At 38.0% G+C, this 16,201-nt stretch overlaps 1 protein-coding gene across 1 annotated transcript in view; it reads right to left on the bottom strand.

Annotated features, from left to right (window-relative positions):
• Positions 1 to 16,201, bottom strand: part of LOC129728611 (potassium/sodium hyperpolarization-activated cyclic nucleotide-gated channel 2-like) — a 536,552-nt gene that overhangs the window by 403,830 nt on the left and 116,521 nt on the right. Inside the window, exon 5 of the mRNA XM_055687061.1 lies at positions 2,148 to 2,285. Coding sequence (XP_055543036.1) covers positions 2,148 to 2,285 — 138 coding nt within the window. The remainder of the gene's footprint in view (positions 1 to 2,147; positions 2,286 to 16,201) is intronic.

The raw sequence follows: 16,201 nt of genomic DNA, 5'->3' as shown, positions 1-16,201 counted from the left end.
ATATATATATATATATAAATACAGGCCCTGTTCGATTTTGGCAACACGTCCAAATTAAATTTTTTTTGATGCCACCGGACTAAAGAGAAAATTCAAGAGCCAATCCGAACAGTGTTGTCCGGTGCCTACCGGACTGAAGCGAAAATTCAATTCAACGCTTGGATGGCAACACGTCCAAAGTTTTTATGTTGCCAAAATTGAGCCGTGCCAAAAACGAAACGTGCCAAAATCGAACAGGGCCTGTATATAAATATATATATATATATATATATATATATATATATATATATATATATATATATATATATATATATATAAATAAATATAGTATATATATATATATATATATATATATATATATATATATATATATATATATATATATATAAATATATCTATATATATATATATATATATATATATATATATATATATATATATAATATATATATATATATATATACAGTGGTGGGCACCATTCCGCTAATTCGCTAATTCGCTAATTAGCGACGCTAAAATTCAGTTAGCGATTTAGCGATTTCGCTAATTTTTGAGCTGGTTAGCGAAACTGTTAGCGTCGCTAAAATTTTGGCCTTCGAAACGCTAATCGCTAATTCGCTAAATTTTGTAGAGAAGCGACAATAGAAATATTTAGAAAAACTGTGAATTGCTGATGGCGTACGTAAATTGCTTCGAAAGATGAACATACTTTATTGCGAAAGTTACTTTTGTCATTTTTTTACCCTAGAAAGGAGTTCCAGCTATCGTACAAGCCACAGGAGCATTTTGAAGAACAAGCACAAGGTCTAGATTGAATTTTCGGCACACCAAGAACTTTGGTAAATTGCAATGCGCTCGAAATTATGACAACTTTGGTTCTACTTTTCCGATTCAGATAATAATTGAATTTTTATGAAAACATTCCTAAGAGTATCTATTTTCAATGCAAGCTAAATAACTTTTGTTATTCTTGTTTTTACAAAATCAAATATGAATACCGTTTCGTGAACCTCTTACTGTAAATAGCTTTAAAAAGTAATTGTTGTCGTTTGTTTAACCAAAACAGATCAAAGTGGTCCAAATCTGACAAAACACGAGCAATAAATATAGCGATATGACTATTCACATATTAAAAAGTTAGCGATTAGCGATTAGCGAAAGTTCCGCTAAGGTGGGTTTAGCGTTTAGCGTTTAGCGATTATCGAGCTAAATTTTCCGGTTAGCGGTGCCCACCACTGTATATATATATATATATATATATATATATATATATATATATATATATATAGTATATATATATATATATATATATATATATATATATATATATATATATATATATATATATATATATATATATATATATATATATATATATATATATATATATATATATATATATATATATATATATATATATATACTATATATATATATATATATATATATATTATATATATATATAGTATATATTATAGTATATATATATATATATATATATATATTATATATATATATATATATATATATATATATATATATATAATATATATATATATATATATATATATGTATATATGTATATATAGGTCGCGGACTCGATTATCCGGAACATCAAAAAAGTTTCATTCCGGATAATCGAATCACACAAAAAATACTGAAATTTTACGATTAACGAACATAAAATAAATATTTCTTTTATTTACTTTACTTGTATGGTGCAGTGGCGTAACGAGAAGTTATTTTTGAGGCGAAAATGGGAAAAATCTTAAGAAGCAAAAAAAAAAATGGACATTGATTATTTTCACTTAATTCGAACATGTCCCAAACTTGTCGGATGTGATTTGAATGGTGACAAATATGCCAGAAGGGATGGTAAAGACAACATTTCTGAATAAAAATTGAAAACGGACACCAAAAAAATTAAATTCCGGATAATCGAGTCTAAAAATCCGGATAATTGAATTCTGGATAATCGAGTTCCGGATAATAGAGTTTCAATCGAGTATATATATATATATACAGGTCGGACTCGATTATCCGGAGACTCGATTATCCGGAAACTCGATTATCCGGAATTCGATTATCCGGAATTTTAGACTCGATTATCTGGAATTTTATTTCATATATATATGAATAATACTCACGTAAACTTCTTCCCATTGAGAAACATATCGCACTAAACGAGAGAGCCGCAGCAACCTCACCAGCGACAGAAGTTTAGCCAACCGAAGTATGCGCAATGCTCTGCCAGCGTGAAGAATTTGAAACGAGTCAGAAAAATCCTGTAAACAAAGCAAACGAAGATTTGAGTTTCTTAAAAATTTATTTATTACCAAATGCTATATTAGGACGGAGCAGAAAGAAAAATCAGTTAGTTAATCATATCAATTTGTTTATTCTAGGTGGGTGAGCCGTACAGTGTATTTTCCACAACATGCCAATTGAGTATTTTTACGGTTGATTTTTAGTATATAAGCATTACATGCATACCCCTTCTAAAATAAAGCTACGAATTTGAATTTCGTTTGTAAATGTAAATACCAGTGGAACATTCATAGAAAGGTGATGTACTCCGGTTTTGTTTCAGTTTGTTTTACGTTTGTTCAGCATAAAAATGTTGAAATCGTAGTTTTTAATTTTATAGTTAAAATGTGTCTATCATGGTTTTGACAGATCAACAAAATTTCAAATTACTTTTTTAAATCTACCCCCTAAATATTGGAAAATTTTCACAAACGGTTTTCCTTAATTTGACTTTATACCATATCAACAGAAAAATTTCAAATTCACTTTGCACATAAATTTTTGGTTTTTACCCAAAAATGTATACCAAATTAGAATCATATTCTTGATTTCCTAAGTGAGATAAATTTAAGGTATTTTTTGCGTAAAAATAATCCACGTTATTGCAAAAAGTCGCGCAAATAAAGTCGCGTATGAAAAAACCGCATAAAAATAACCCGCGTAAAAAAAAAGATCCTAGTGCATTCAGATCTTTCCTTCTATGCAAGCTTCTTCCATTCTCTTGATTTTTGCACAAATTAGCTGTGCTCCGGAGATTTTCCAAAGAGAGATGTCCCGGATTTTGGAAGGAATCGAAATCGTCATTGTGTATATCAATGACAACTTGATGTTTGATGAAACTTTGGAAAATCTCAGGAAAACCATGGCTCGAGCACTCAAGGTGCTAAGAGAGAACAACCTTACGTTGAATACAGCCAAGTGCCAATTCGACCAAGAACGAATAAAATTCATGGGTCATGAGTTGGACAAGGATGGCTTCCACATGAACGAAGTCAAGGTGGCTCACATTCGAAACTTTCGAGAGTCCTCTACTACATCAAAACTACGTAGCTTTCTTAGTTTGGTGTCCTCGTCAGTACATACATAAAAAATTTCGCCGACCTGACCAGCCCATTATGGCAAGAGGCGACAGCTTACGCCAATGATCAAGCCAAGGCATTCGAGCAGACCAAAGGCAAGATAGCAAGTTGCACTGGGTTATTTTTCGGATGATGATACAACCCTTCACTAAACTGACGCTTCCTCCAATGCATTGAGAGCAGTGCTGTAGCAGAGATGGGACACGACAGTCGACGAGTAATAAGTTTCGCCTCAAAAGCACTAACTCACACAGGAAAAAAAGTATGCTTAGAAACAAAGAGAAGAGCTTGGTGCCGTATGGCTGTTGAGCACTTTAGTTTCTTCCTTCTTGGAAGACATTTTGTTCTACGGATGGACGCTCGCGGCGTGGACTTTATTTTTAACAGATACAGAGAAAATTCCAAACGAGCGTTAACCAGGGCAGACGGATGGGTGTTAAGATAAGGCCTGTGTAACTACAAGGTTGAATTTATCCGTGGCAGAGAGAATATCGCAGACTCTTCATCTCGTCTCTGCCACGTCATACCAGATGCCCGTGTAGCTTGCGGCTCTCAAAGCAAACAGTGTACATTTTGTAACAGAAGGAGAAATTTGTGAGACGACAAATCAAGACGCAATCCTAACTGAAGTCTTCGATGCCATAGAGCCAGGAGAAAGGCCACGTCATCTGAACAGGTTTAGTTCAGTGAAAGACGAACTGTGTCTAAAGAATGGGATTGTTTTGAAGGTAGATCGCGTGGTGATTCCCGAATCACTGCGAGAGAAAACGCCGAGAGTAGCTCATGAAGATCATCCATTGACAGCTAAACTGAAGGTCATACTACGGGAGCGTATATGGTGGCTCGGAATGCCAGGAGATACCGAAAAGTGAATGACGCTCTAAATAAGGAGGATCGTAAATTGAACCTGAAAGCCAAGGAACGGGAGGACATTCGACGTGGTGCTCGGAATTACCAACTGAAACTTTGAGTTACGATGATCATTGAACGGCAGTTGCGGTCAAAAGGCATTTCGCGGTTTGGCACACAACGATATACAGTGATGAAAGAAAGGAATGGGAATTTGATGCTTACGGATGATGATAAGCGCACATTAAAACGACACATCTCCCAGACGAAGAGGGTGTCTGAACGCCGTGATCAACCGAGATTTGCAAGCAGATCTCATCAATGGGACATAAATGACAAACCGCCTGAACAAGCTGTTAGGAACAGAAGAAATCCCAAGTATTTGCAAGATTTTGTTCGAATGTTGATACCATCCAACACTGACATAAGTAAAATAAATGATGACTTCTGGTTTTCGATAATACATATTTATGCTTTGACAGCTTATTGTGGTTTGCTTAATGAACTTTAGGTTGTCATCAATAATCACGCCAAGATATTTAATCTCCCGAACGTGACCATTTGCCTCATCAACTTTTATTACCGCGCTATACTTGTTATAACTGGAGCGTGGATTTTCAAAGGTATTTACTACTTTTATATTATTTATTGTGATGCCTCTTTGAATAGTCAATGAACACATCAGGGGAAAAATTCTCGCTCATTTCAATTCTCGCTATTTTCATTCTTAGCACCGATGTGGGTACAGCAGCGCTGTAATTTTCATCCAGATTACTTTCAATGCCATTTTTTACATTTTCAACATTATCGCCAACAGCGCATTCAACAATAATGGAACCATCTTTGCCGTTCCTAAAATTACTAACATTGTGTGTTTTTGGATCTAAGTTAGTTTTCGAATACTTCCGAGTTTCCTCGCAAGCTTGTTTGGACTCTTTAGATTTAATCACAATAACCGGACGAGTCTTAGGTTTTGCCGGTTTAAAACCATTATTTATTTATTTAGTAATTTTATTTATTTATTTATTAATTATTATTACTATTACTATAAATTTGACTTGTACTCGTTTTTTTTTATTTTAACTGTGTCTTTTAACGACTTCCGCAAATGTTGCGTCGTCATCAAAAACATCAAAATGATCGTTGTCGATTCTACGCTTTTTGCCGATTTGGTCCGATTCAGAAAGAACCGTCTCATCCCGCGCGCGAGCATCGTTCATCGCAATTAAATTTCAATTCAATTTTAAAACCGAATTTCATTTCAATTTTAAAACCGAGTTATTCAATTTTTCAAATTGCTCACAAAATAATTTTTCAAGAGACTCATTAACATTTAATCTCAACTGTTCAACACCGACACTCAGCGCGCTGTTTATCTGGGCCGATATTTGCTCCCGCATTGCAACGACCGAATCAGTGAGAGAAGATAATTTCTTCATGTCTACTTCGATAAATTGCGGATATCCGGATGGTAAATATCCGGATGTCCAAGTATCCGACTATTCGATTATCTGTATCGGATATCCGGACATCCGGATCAGAGCCTGACAAAGTCATTTTTAATTGACAATTATCAGGTTACGCTTTGACCCGTCGCTTTCAATTGAAAAGTTTTTGTATCATTTTCGAGCACTCCGTGAGTCACATGACACCCAGTCGAAAGCTCTTGCTGTGATTCTAACAACTGAAGGGCTTGAAATTGATACAAATGCTTTTCAATTGAAAGCGGAGATTATCACCATCACTCTTACATGACGATTCTCAATTGAAAATAACAATGAGCGCAGACGGAGACAGAAGGCTTCCATACAGTACTTCACACATATATATAGGAAAGAAGGGGGAAATATTGATTGGGACTTGCGTAACGTATTTATTGGATGCCATTGCCGTTCTAACAACGGCTTGCGGTGTAAGAAAACTACCATCAAACGACGCGATGCGGTGCTAATTTCAATTGAGACGCTGAAGGAAAGGAAAGAGTCTCTCTCTCCATCACTCTCTCCGTCGATTGAAATAGTCATAAGTTTCATTTAAAACGATCCGAAAGAAGAAAGAGGGAAAGTGTGAAAGAAGTGATTTGTTGACAGTAGCCGAAAGGAATCAAACTAAAATGAAACTGTTCGAGTCGAAATGACAGCGCGAGTATATCAGTTTCATTGTTTTGTTTCGAAAATGTAGAGCCCTGATCCGGATAGTATTAGTTTACCCATGCGTGATCCGAGCTTCGGATAACCGGATCACGAGTATATCCGGTCAAAAGTCCCAGCACTATAATCGACGCCTTCTGTTCTGATTTACGGTTGTTCACTACGGTGACCTCTGTCTTATAATGCGCTAACTGCAGTTTCCTGGAGTGCTTCCAATTCTCAATTACGCGTATTGATAGCGCAGCTTTCAACTCGACTTCGCTGACTGGCTCGCCGTAGATTTCTAGAGTTATGCCATCCGCAAATACACGGCATTCCACAGTTTCGGACCCAGGATGGAACCTTGCTGCGGTAATCGGGACGCATTTCTGACCCTCGTGTGTATTGTACACCAGCACTCGATTCTGAAAGTAACTTTCCAGAATCTTGTACAGAGTCCTAGCTGGCGCTGTTGAACACGTTTTTCACGTCTAGCGTGAAATTTTTCGATGCCAGGCACCGACTGGTGGGATATGACTGAACTAATGTAAACAAACGTACACAGCCAATCGAAGCACAGAGATTGCCTGACGTTTGAAAGGCGCCATTGTTGAGTATGCCCATGAGGCTGTCCCAAAAAAAAAACGATGTTGGAAAAGTCAAGGTGCTCAGCCCTAAATTGAAAGATAATGTTATTTATAGCATTTTTGTGGAACATTTCGACTTTCTAAAAAATTGTTTTCAGGTTACCCAAACGTGATTTATGAAAAAATGTTTTTTTATGCTACAAAACCACTATTTTGCACTTTTTTCAAATGTGTTCGATTCCTACATTTTTCCATATATTTTTGTATTTTTGTGGGATTGTTTTTAAATATTTTGCATGATTTAGTTCAGCTTCGCATTCAAATATTTGACTCACAGAGCCCATTGAACATCATAAAAAAGTGATTTTTTCTCATAATTTTTAGATAAAACCCTTCAAAATACATGTACAAATTTTTTTTTCAAGAACTGAAATTTTTACTGCAAAGCGGGATTTAAGACGAAAATTTACATGAAAAACCTAATATAATCCACCTAGCGGTCAGACCCAGCCTTTCTCATTCAAACTTATTATTTATGAAAATAGATTTACAAGAACGCTTCAATCCAATAAATGTATATTCACTATTAAGGTTCTCAAAAATTGATGTTGTAATCTATAAATATAAAAATGCAGTTCGGTCTGTCTGTATGTCTGATCCATATAGGCTCGAAAACTACCGAACCGATCGGCGTGAAAATTTGTATGTATGGGTTTTTGGTGCCGTTAAAGGGTCCTATGATAGTTTGAGACCCCTCCTTCTTCTGGAAGGGAGGGGTCCCATACAAATGAAACACGAATTTCTGCCAATCTCGAAAACTAATCAACTAAATGGAACCAAATTTGGCAGGTAAATGTTTTCAGTGGTAAAAAATATGTTCATAATGTTCTGACACCCCTCCTTCTTTTGGAAGAGAGGACTGCCATACAAATGAAACACAGATTTCTGCACATCCTGAGAACTAACCAACTGAATGGAACCAAATTTGGCAGGTGAATATTTTTAGAGGTAACAAATATGTGCATGATGGTTTGACACCCCTCCCTTTTCTATGACGGAGAGGTCCCATACAAATGAAACACAATTTTCGCACAGCTCTAGAACCAATCAAGGAAATACAACCAAGTTTGGTATGAGAATGTTTTGGGAGGTAACAAATATGTCCATAATGGTTCGACGCCCCTCCCTCTTCTGGAAGCACATGTTTCTGCACAAATTTCTGCACATCTCGCGAACTAATCAACTAAATGGAACCATATTTGGTGATTGAAAGTTTTCAGTGGTAACCAGTATGTTCCATAATTGACCTCAGGCAACATTTTGGATTGTAAGATGGCAACATACGGTTTCTGGAAAACAGCCAAAATGGCTGATTTCCACCCAATGTAATAATATCCGGATCTAGAATGATACACAGGAGCTCAAATCGACCACAGATACCATTTTGAAAATGGAACCATATTTGGTGATTGAAAGTTTTCAGTGGTAACCAATATGTTCCATAATTGACATCAGGCAACATTTTGGATTGTAAGATGGCAACATACGGTTTCTGAAAAACAGCCAAAAATGGCTGATTTCCACCCAATGTAATAATATCCGGATCTAGAATGATACACAGGAGCTCAAATCGACCACAGATACCATTTTGAATTCTAAGATGGCGATCTCCGGTTTCTGAGAAACAGCTGAAAATGACCAAATACCACCCAATATGAGTATCTACGGAGCCAGAATGTTGCAAGAAGCTAAAAATTGACTTCAGACACCACTATGAATTGTAGGATGGCAACTTCTGGTTTCTGGAAAACAGCCAAAAATGGCCGATTTCCGCCTAACATGAGTATCTCCGGAACTAGAATGATACACAGCTGCTGATATCGACCACAGAACCCATTTTGGATTCTAGGTTGGCGACTTCCGGTTCCTGGGAAACAGCCGAAAATGATCGAATAACACCCAATATGGGTGTTTCTTCAATTAGAATGACGCACAGAGGCCAGAAATTATCTGAAATACCATTTTGATATCCAAGACGGCGACTTCCGGTTTGTGAAAAACAGCCTAAAATAACCAATTAGGCACCATTTTGAATTGTTTAATGGCAACTTCAAGGAAACAGTCGAAAATAACCGAATAATACTCAATATGGATATCGAGATGATGCATAGAAACCAAACATTGACCCTGGACACTATTTTGAATTTAAAGACGACCACTTTTAGTTTCTGGAAAACAACCAAAATAACTAAATACCTGTGTCAGATTGATGCCAGAAAATCTGCTGAAAATGACCGAATACCCCCCAATATGAATATATTAAGAATTAAGACGATGTACAGAAGCCAAAAGTCGAGGATGTTGGCATTTCGATAAAACCAGTCATTTCAAACGATTTGTTATTTGACCATGATCATATCCTATGGCCGATTCTCCGTGCATTTGCAGACTTTAAACACATCGCAAGGAATCAACGAATTTTGAACGTTCAAATAGTACGATACCGCATTTAAATTATATTGAGGTCACAAGTATCGATCAAAGCAGGTATCGTTTTAAAAAGTCTTTGAATTTCTTTTCTTTTCATAACTGAGCCACATATCAAATTGTTATGAAGTTTGTTATTTGTAAGTTTGAGAGATGACTCGTTCGTATGACAATAGTTATGTTCAAATAAGTCATGTAATTTTTGAGATAATTGACTTTCGTTGTTTTATTAACAATTTAATAACGATTACTTAGAATCGATTATAATCAAATGATATGGGAACGTATAGGGCAGCCAAACTTTGAAACCACGTGTTCAATCATAATTCATCAGTTAACGCTTAACTAGTCCGCTCGTCTGATAATAATGTTAATTGCGTAGTTTCTGAGTTAATGAAGTTCCGTGATTTTCACATTTCGGTACATTACAGACGAAGTTACAGTTCGATTACAGTAAAATTCAATAGGGTGTTATGAGGCAGCTAGACATATCAATTGACATTAATTTAGTGAAAATCGCTTCAGCCATCTCTGAGAAAAGTGAGTGAGTCTTCGGAATATGTACATTTTCAAAGCTGGATTTCACATTTTTAAACATAACAGTCAAAGTAATAGTTCGATTGCAAAACAAATCAATAGGGTTTTATGGGGCATCTAGGCCTTCCATTTGGCACTGATTTTATGAAAATCGGTCCAGCCATCTCTGAGAAACATGAGTGAAATTAAACTGTCTTTAGAACACGTTTTTTTTCGTAACTTTCGAACCACTAGTTCAATCTTTATAAAATTCAAAAGTTAAGGGTTTTCAAGGTAGCCCGTTCATTTGAACCCATTTTGTTCAAATCGGTTGTGTGGTTTTAGAGATAATGATGTTTCATGATTTTTACATTTTGATACATAACCTCTAAACTAAAAATCCGATTACAATAAAATTTAATAGGGTCTTATGGGACAACAAGACCTTTCATTTGCAATTAATTTCATGAAAATCGGTCCAGCCATCTCTGAGAAAAGTGAGTGAGAATAAAAATCTGCACATACACACACACACACATACACACACACACACACATACAGAAAATGCTCAGCTCGTCGAGCTGAGTCGAGTGATATATGCCATTCAGCCCTTTGGAGCACTTTTATATCTTCGGTTTTGCAAGTGATTGGTATACCTTTCTAGGAGAAAGGCAAAAAATCTTTGGTACACGGTGCTCCCACAGACCCTTATTATAAAAAAAATGTACCAGAGAATCTGAGTATACCATTCGATTCATTATGACGTCCAGAATCTTTGGTCAAAATTTCAAAATCATCGTACGGTACGTTTTTGAGTATGCTCTTTTGCTGGTCGTAAAGTACAAAATAGTGATATAAAAACGACGAAATACTTATCGTGATCGTACCAGATTTGACTGTAAAAAATTGATTTTATGTACTCAATGTCTTTAGCAAAATTGTTTCATAGAACAAGGCCTTACATTACGCGACGCGACGCGAGACCAGACAAACAACACTTATTGTTCTTACAACACGTTTTAAAGTTTACCTTTTATTCATATTTATTTGCACTGTTTTCCAATTCCAACGTTTACATTGGGAATTCGAAATTTACTTGCTGCAGCAAACTTTAAAGTGGATTTTGTGCTTCGGGCAAAATGGTTATCCGTTCGTTTGTTTTGTCCCAATACCAATACCTATTATCGAGAGACAATCAAACGCCGTCCAAGGTAAGGCACATTCCGAAGGTAAGAATGCCAACGGCACATATAAACAGAAGTGGAAGAGCAGTTATACACGCTCCATAAGAAGCTACTCCAAAAAAGTACGTATCATACCTCAGCTGAGTGTATTGTACATAGGTGTATTTGTATTTGTATTTGTATTTGTATTTTGTATAATCCATCTGACAAATAAAGTCTTAATGAATAAAATTAGTCTAATGTATCACAGATCTAATCCTATTTACGAATCGTCCAATTGTCTCATTAAAATCAAACTGCTCTTCCACAGCCGTAAACGCTCGAATGCATGCCAGAATCGGCTCGTTTTGACCAAACAAAGTCCGGTGAAAGGTTGGCTGTAATAACGATGTATTCCGAAGAGTCCTATAAGGTACGCGAAAGTTCATCTTTTCAAGTAGTTTGGGGGCATCAATTGCACCGTACAAAATTTTCGCCACGAACAAAATTTGTTGCAGTTTCCTTCGTTGTTCCAGTGTATCGAGAACCAGTAGTCGGCATCTGTCAGGATAGGGTGGCAAACTATCGGGATTCCTCCAAGGCAGATTTCGCAGTGCAAGACGAATGAACCGCTTCTGGATACGTTCGATTCTAAGGCTCCACGAAAGTTGATGCGGTTGCCACACGATTGACGCATTCTCTAAAATTGGGCGGACGAGAGCACAATACAATGACTTCCAGCAGTGTGGGTCCGAGAAGTCCTTGGCAATCTTAGACAGGAAACCTAACTGCCGCGTTGCTTTGGAAATGATCGCTGTTCGGTGTGAGTCAAAACTCATTTTAGAGTCCAGTTCAACTCCCAAATCGGACACTTCGGTGACTCTGGGGATGATTTTCCCTTCAATGCTATAATCAAACAATATCGACTGTGATGTGCGGTGAAACGATATGACCTGACATTTATTGATGCTAATTGTTAGTTTATTCCTGCGGCACCAATCAGCAAACATGGTTAGCGAGTCTTGTAGAAGCCGACAATCCTCTTCAGTCCGCACTTCAATATAGATTTTTAAGTCGTCAGCATATAGCATCTTAAAACCTTTTTTCAGAACAAAGGCTGCGTCGTTAAAAAATAAAATAAACAGTAGCGGGCCGAGGTTGCTACCTTGAGGCACTCCCGATTTGTTTAAAAATGGTCTTGAAACAAAACCGTCAATGATGACACGAAGTTCCCGCTCCGTTAAATAGGATTCCAACCAAGACGTTAGTTGCGAAGAAACACCAAGGCGAGTCAGCTTGTGCAGAAGTATTTTATGGTCGATTTTATCAAACGCCGCCTTTAAGTCCGTATAGATTACGTCAACTTGCCCTTTCTTTTCCAGAGCTATGATGCAGTCTGACGTGAAATTCAGCAAATTTGTTGTTACTGATCGACCTGGCATGAAGCCATGTTGGTCGACAGATATGTAGCATTTTGTCGCAATAAGAATTACCCTGCTCATTATATCTCAAATAATTTAGAGACTGCCGAAAGACTTGTGATTCCACGATAATTAGTCGCGTCATATCGATCTCCTTTTTTGAACACGGGTGTCATAAATGATTTCTTCCGAATACGAGGGAATTTTGCTTGTTCCAGTGAGCGGTTGAAAATAGAACCTAATGGTTTCACTAGATTACCAATACATCGGCATATTAAAATTGCAGGTAGACCATCGGGACCAGGTACATACGATCGCTTCAACTTTTTTGTTGCTGACAAAATCATATCTGAAGTCACGGCAAACACTCCCAGATCAATGAGGTCGCTAGGAACGTTACGAATGGCTTCAACGATCTCCAGTTCAGAAGCGCAATTTGCTTCAAAAACAGATGCAAAATGTTTTGCGAATAACTGACTTGATTCTAAAGCAGACGCTGAGACCTGATTCTCAAAATATACATTTTTTGGAATAGCAGCACTTTTCCGCTTCGAAATAATAAACCGCCAAAAACCACTAGGATTTGCACTTAATTTTATCTGCACACGCAATACGTAAGATTTATATAAAGTGGCATTCAATGAACGGTACGCGTTACTGGCTGACTGAAAATCTCTTTTGTTGTCAGGCGTTCGTTGGCGGCGAAGTTTACGCTGGAGTGCATTTCGCACACGTTTCAATGATCGTAAAAGAGAATTACTCCATGAAGGTGACACTGGCGGTCGTGTTCTTGGAACGTTACAAACAATCCAGTCGTTCAAAATGTAACAGAATTTTTCTGCCATAAAGTCAACATCATTATTATTGTCAAATACCGTGTCCCAGTTAACGGTATTCAAGTACAGCGAGAGTGCCATAAAGTCCATTCTTCGAAAGTTCAAGTGACGCTCCTTTGTTTTTTCGACTGGATCGGCATATCCCGCATACGCTGGCAAAATAAATTCGAGAGGAGGGTGATGGGAGTCGACGGGTAGCAACGGAAACGGGCAAATAATTACTTCGATCTCACAGCTAGGCAAACAAAACACTAAATCGAGAATACGATCAAGCGAGTTTTGCACCAGATTTCTTTGGCTCAAGCACAAATAATCCATGCCATCCAACAAAGTGCTACTGGACGGAGGTAGTTGAGAACAATCACATTTGATGACGTTGTCGCTCGAACACAACCACCGCATGCGTGGCTGATTATAATCGCCACAAAGGAGAATGATATCACTGGGCAAACATTTCTCACACAGCTCATTCATAGAAGCAACATGTTCATTGATCAGACTAACGTCTTGACTTTTATCCGGAGGAATGTAAATCACGTTTATGAATAACTTCCTACCTTTGACTGTGGAACAAACACTCACTTGTTCTAAATTGCGTCCATGTACGGTTTCTATGACACGACAAACGTGTTGCTGCGCAACAGCGATCAATACACCGCCAAATCGGGATTTACAGCTGTTGAGCGGGCTACGATCGCAACGAAATACATGGAAGCTCGAGCCGAATAACTGTTGCGTAGTGATGCAGTCATCTAATCCAGTCTCAGTCATTATTATGACATCGTAATCGCACTCTGTCACCGCTAAAAGCAGATCGGTAGTTTTCGTTCTCAGACTGCGGACGTTTTGGTAGTAGATTCTAATGTCCATTTCCGTGTGATTAAGCTGAGTTGAAATACTGAAACGTGAGGAGTAATCAGGTATCTGACGATGCAAGCTGGAAGACCCCGTTCCCGATAGGTGTGTGGAAGAGCGAAAAGACTATTGGCGGAAGATTTTGGATGGTATCCACTACAACCTAGACAAGCGTGTGCACACAACGAAACAGCGACATCGTCAGAAAATACGCTACCTTGAAAATACACAAACTCTAAAAAAGATGAGATGCTCACCGGAAACGATCGACAATTTTGTGTTTAATCTCTCATCCGCGCAGTTTACACAAGCTGAGCTAGATCTCCTCAACAATGGTTTGAATTTTGCTATTTCCCCCCAGTACGCCCCTCTCGCTAATATTGTCAATAATATCGAAAGTGCCATCCAATACGACCAACCAATATATAAATCAGCGATTCGGCATAACGTCAGGCAATGCAGAACACGGACGGCAAGAAAACAGAATAACACAGAACGCACCAACTTTGATGTGTGGTGTGCGATCCGCCAGCTGAAAGCACGTAATGTGGTTTATTCTCGTGCGGATAAAGGGAATGCAGTAGTTATCATGGACAAAAATGATCATGATTCGCGCGTCCGTGATATGATCGCGGCAGGCTCGTACGAGGAATATAAATTCAGAAACGGTAAACCGAGGGATCCTCTCAATACCATGATCGAAGAGGCTACTTTTGCGTGACAGAATGTTGCACGTCTGATTAGGGAGGATAAACTGGAGAGAAAATTTCATGTTTCCAACCCGACGGTGGCCTCGCTTTACTGCTTACCGAAGATCCACAAAGACCCAGTAGGAATGCGACCTATATCATCCAACATTCGTACACCAACCAAATAGATGGCAGCTTGGCTGGTGGACGAAATGAAAAAATACCCAATAAAGCATGGCAAAAGCCTGTAAAATTCTGTGGAGTTAGTCGACCAACTAGAAGGGTTTGAGTTGAGACGTGGGGAAAGCCTGGTATCGTTTGATGTAGCAGCACTTTTTCCAAGCGTACCAGGTCCAGACGCATTAAGAAGTTTACGCCAACACTTGGAACGTAGTCGTGCGCCACACCACCACGTTGAAGCTTACCTTCTAGTAGCAGAAATATGCATGAACCAGAATTTCTTTAACTTCAGGGGGAAATACTGGAAACAGACCTTTGGTTTAAGTATGGGAAGTAAACTGTCGCCGTTGCTAGCAAACCTCTTCATGAGCGATTTTGAAGACGGCGCTCAGGAAGAAAAATATTTCCCACGTGTATGGAAGCGCTACGTAGACGATATTTTCGCTACGGTAAAAGAACGCTACCTGGACCAAAGTTTGGAAATGCTCAACTCTCAGCACAGCTCTATAAAATTTACAGTAGAGCTAGAGGAGAATGGGAAGCTACCGTTTCAAGACCTATTAATAACCAGAAAGGAGGATAGAACATTGAAATTCGGTATCTACCGTAAACCGACATCAACCGATCGCTATATAACATCGGATTCGAACCACTTTGGTGGTCAAAAGCAAGCGGCCTTCCATTCAATGGCACATCGCCTCTATAATATACCGACGGAAGACGCAGAGTTTGCCGAAGAAAAAGAGCGTATTCACAAAGCGTCCGAAGTAAATGGCTACGAAGAAGGATTCGTGAATAAAATTCTCCAAAAACACCGACGCAAACGACATAGAAAAATGTCAACAACGCTGCAACCGGAACGAGAAGAAATGAAGAGAGTCAGCCTGCCGTTCTACCCCAAAGTTACCAACCCGATCAAAGCAACACTGAAACGGCAAGGACTTAAGGTTGTACATAAAAGTGACAACACATTACGTGATTTACTGTGCAATTTGAAGGACAAGGTTCCTCCAGATGAGAATTCAGGCGTTTATAGGATCCCTTGCCAAAATTGCCCTTTAGTGTATATTGGACAAACTCGCCGTAAAGTTAAAGTGCGCTTG

The sequence above is a fragment of the Wyeomyia smithii genome, chromosome 3, assembly GCF_029784165.1.
Source record: "Wyeomyia smithii strain HCP4-BCI-WySm-NY-G18 chromosome 3, ASM2978416v1, whole genome shotgun sequence".
In the NCBI taxonomy this organism is placed as follows: Eukaryota; Metazoa; Arthropoda; class Insecta; order Diptera; family Culicidae; genus Wyeomyia; species Wyeomyia smithii.
Note: the sequence above shows the minus strand (reverse complement) of the source record. Positions and strands in the feature narration are given on the sequence as shown.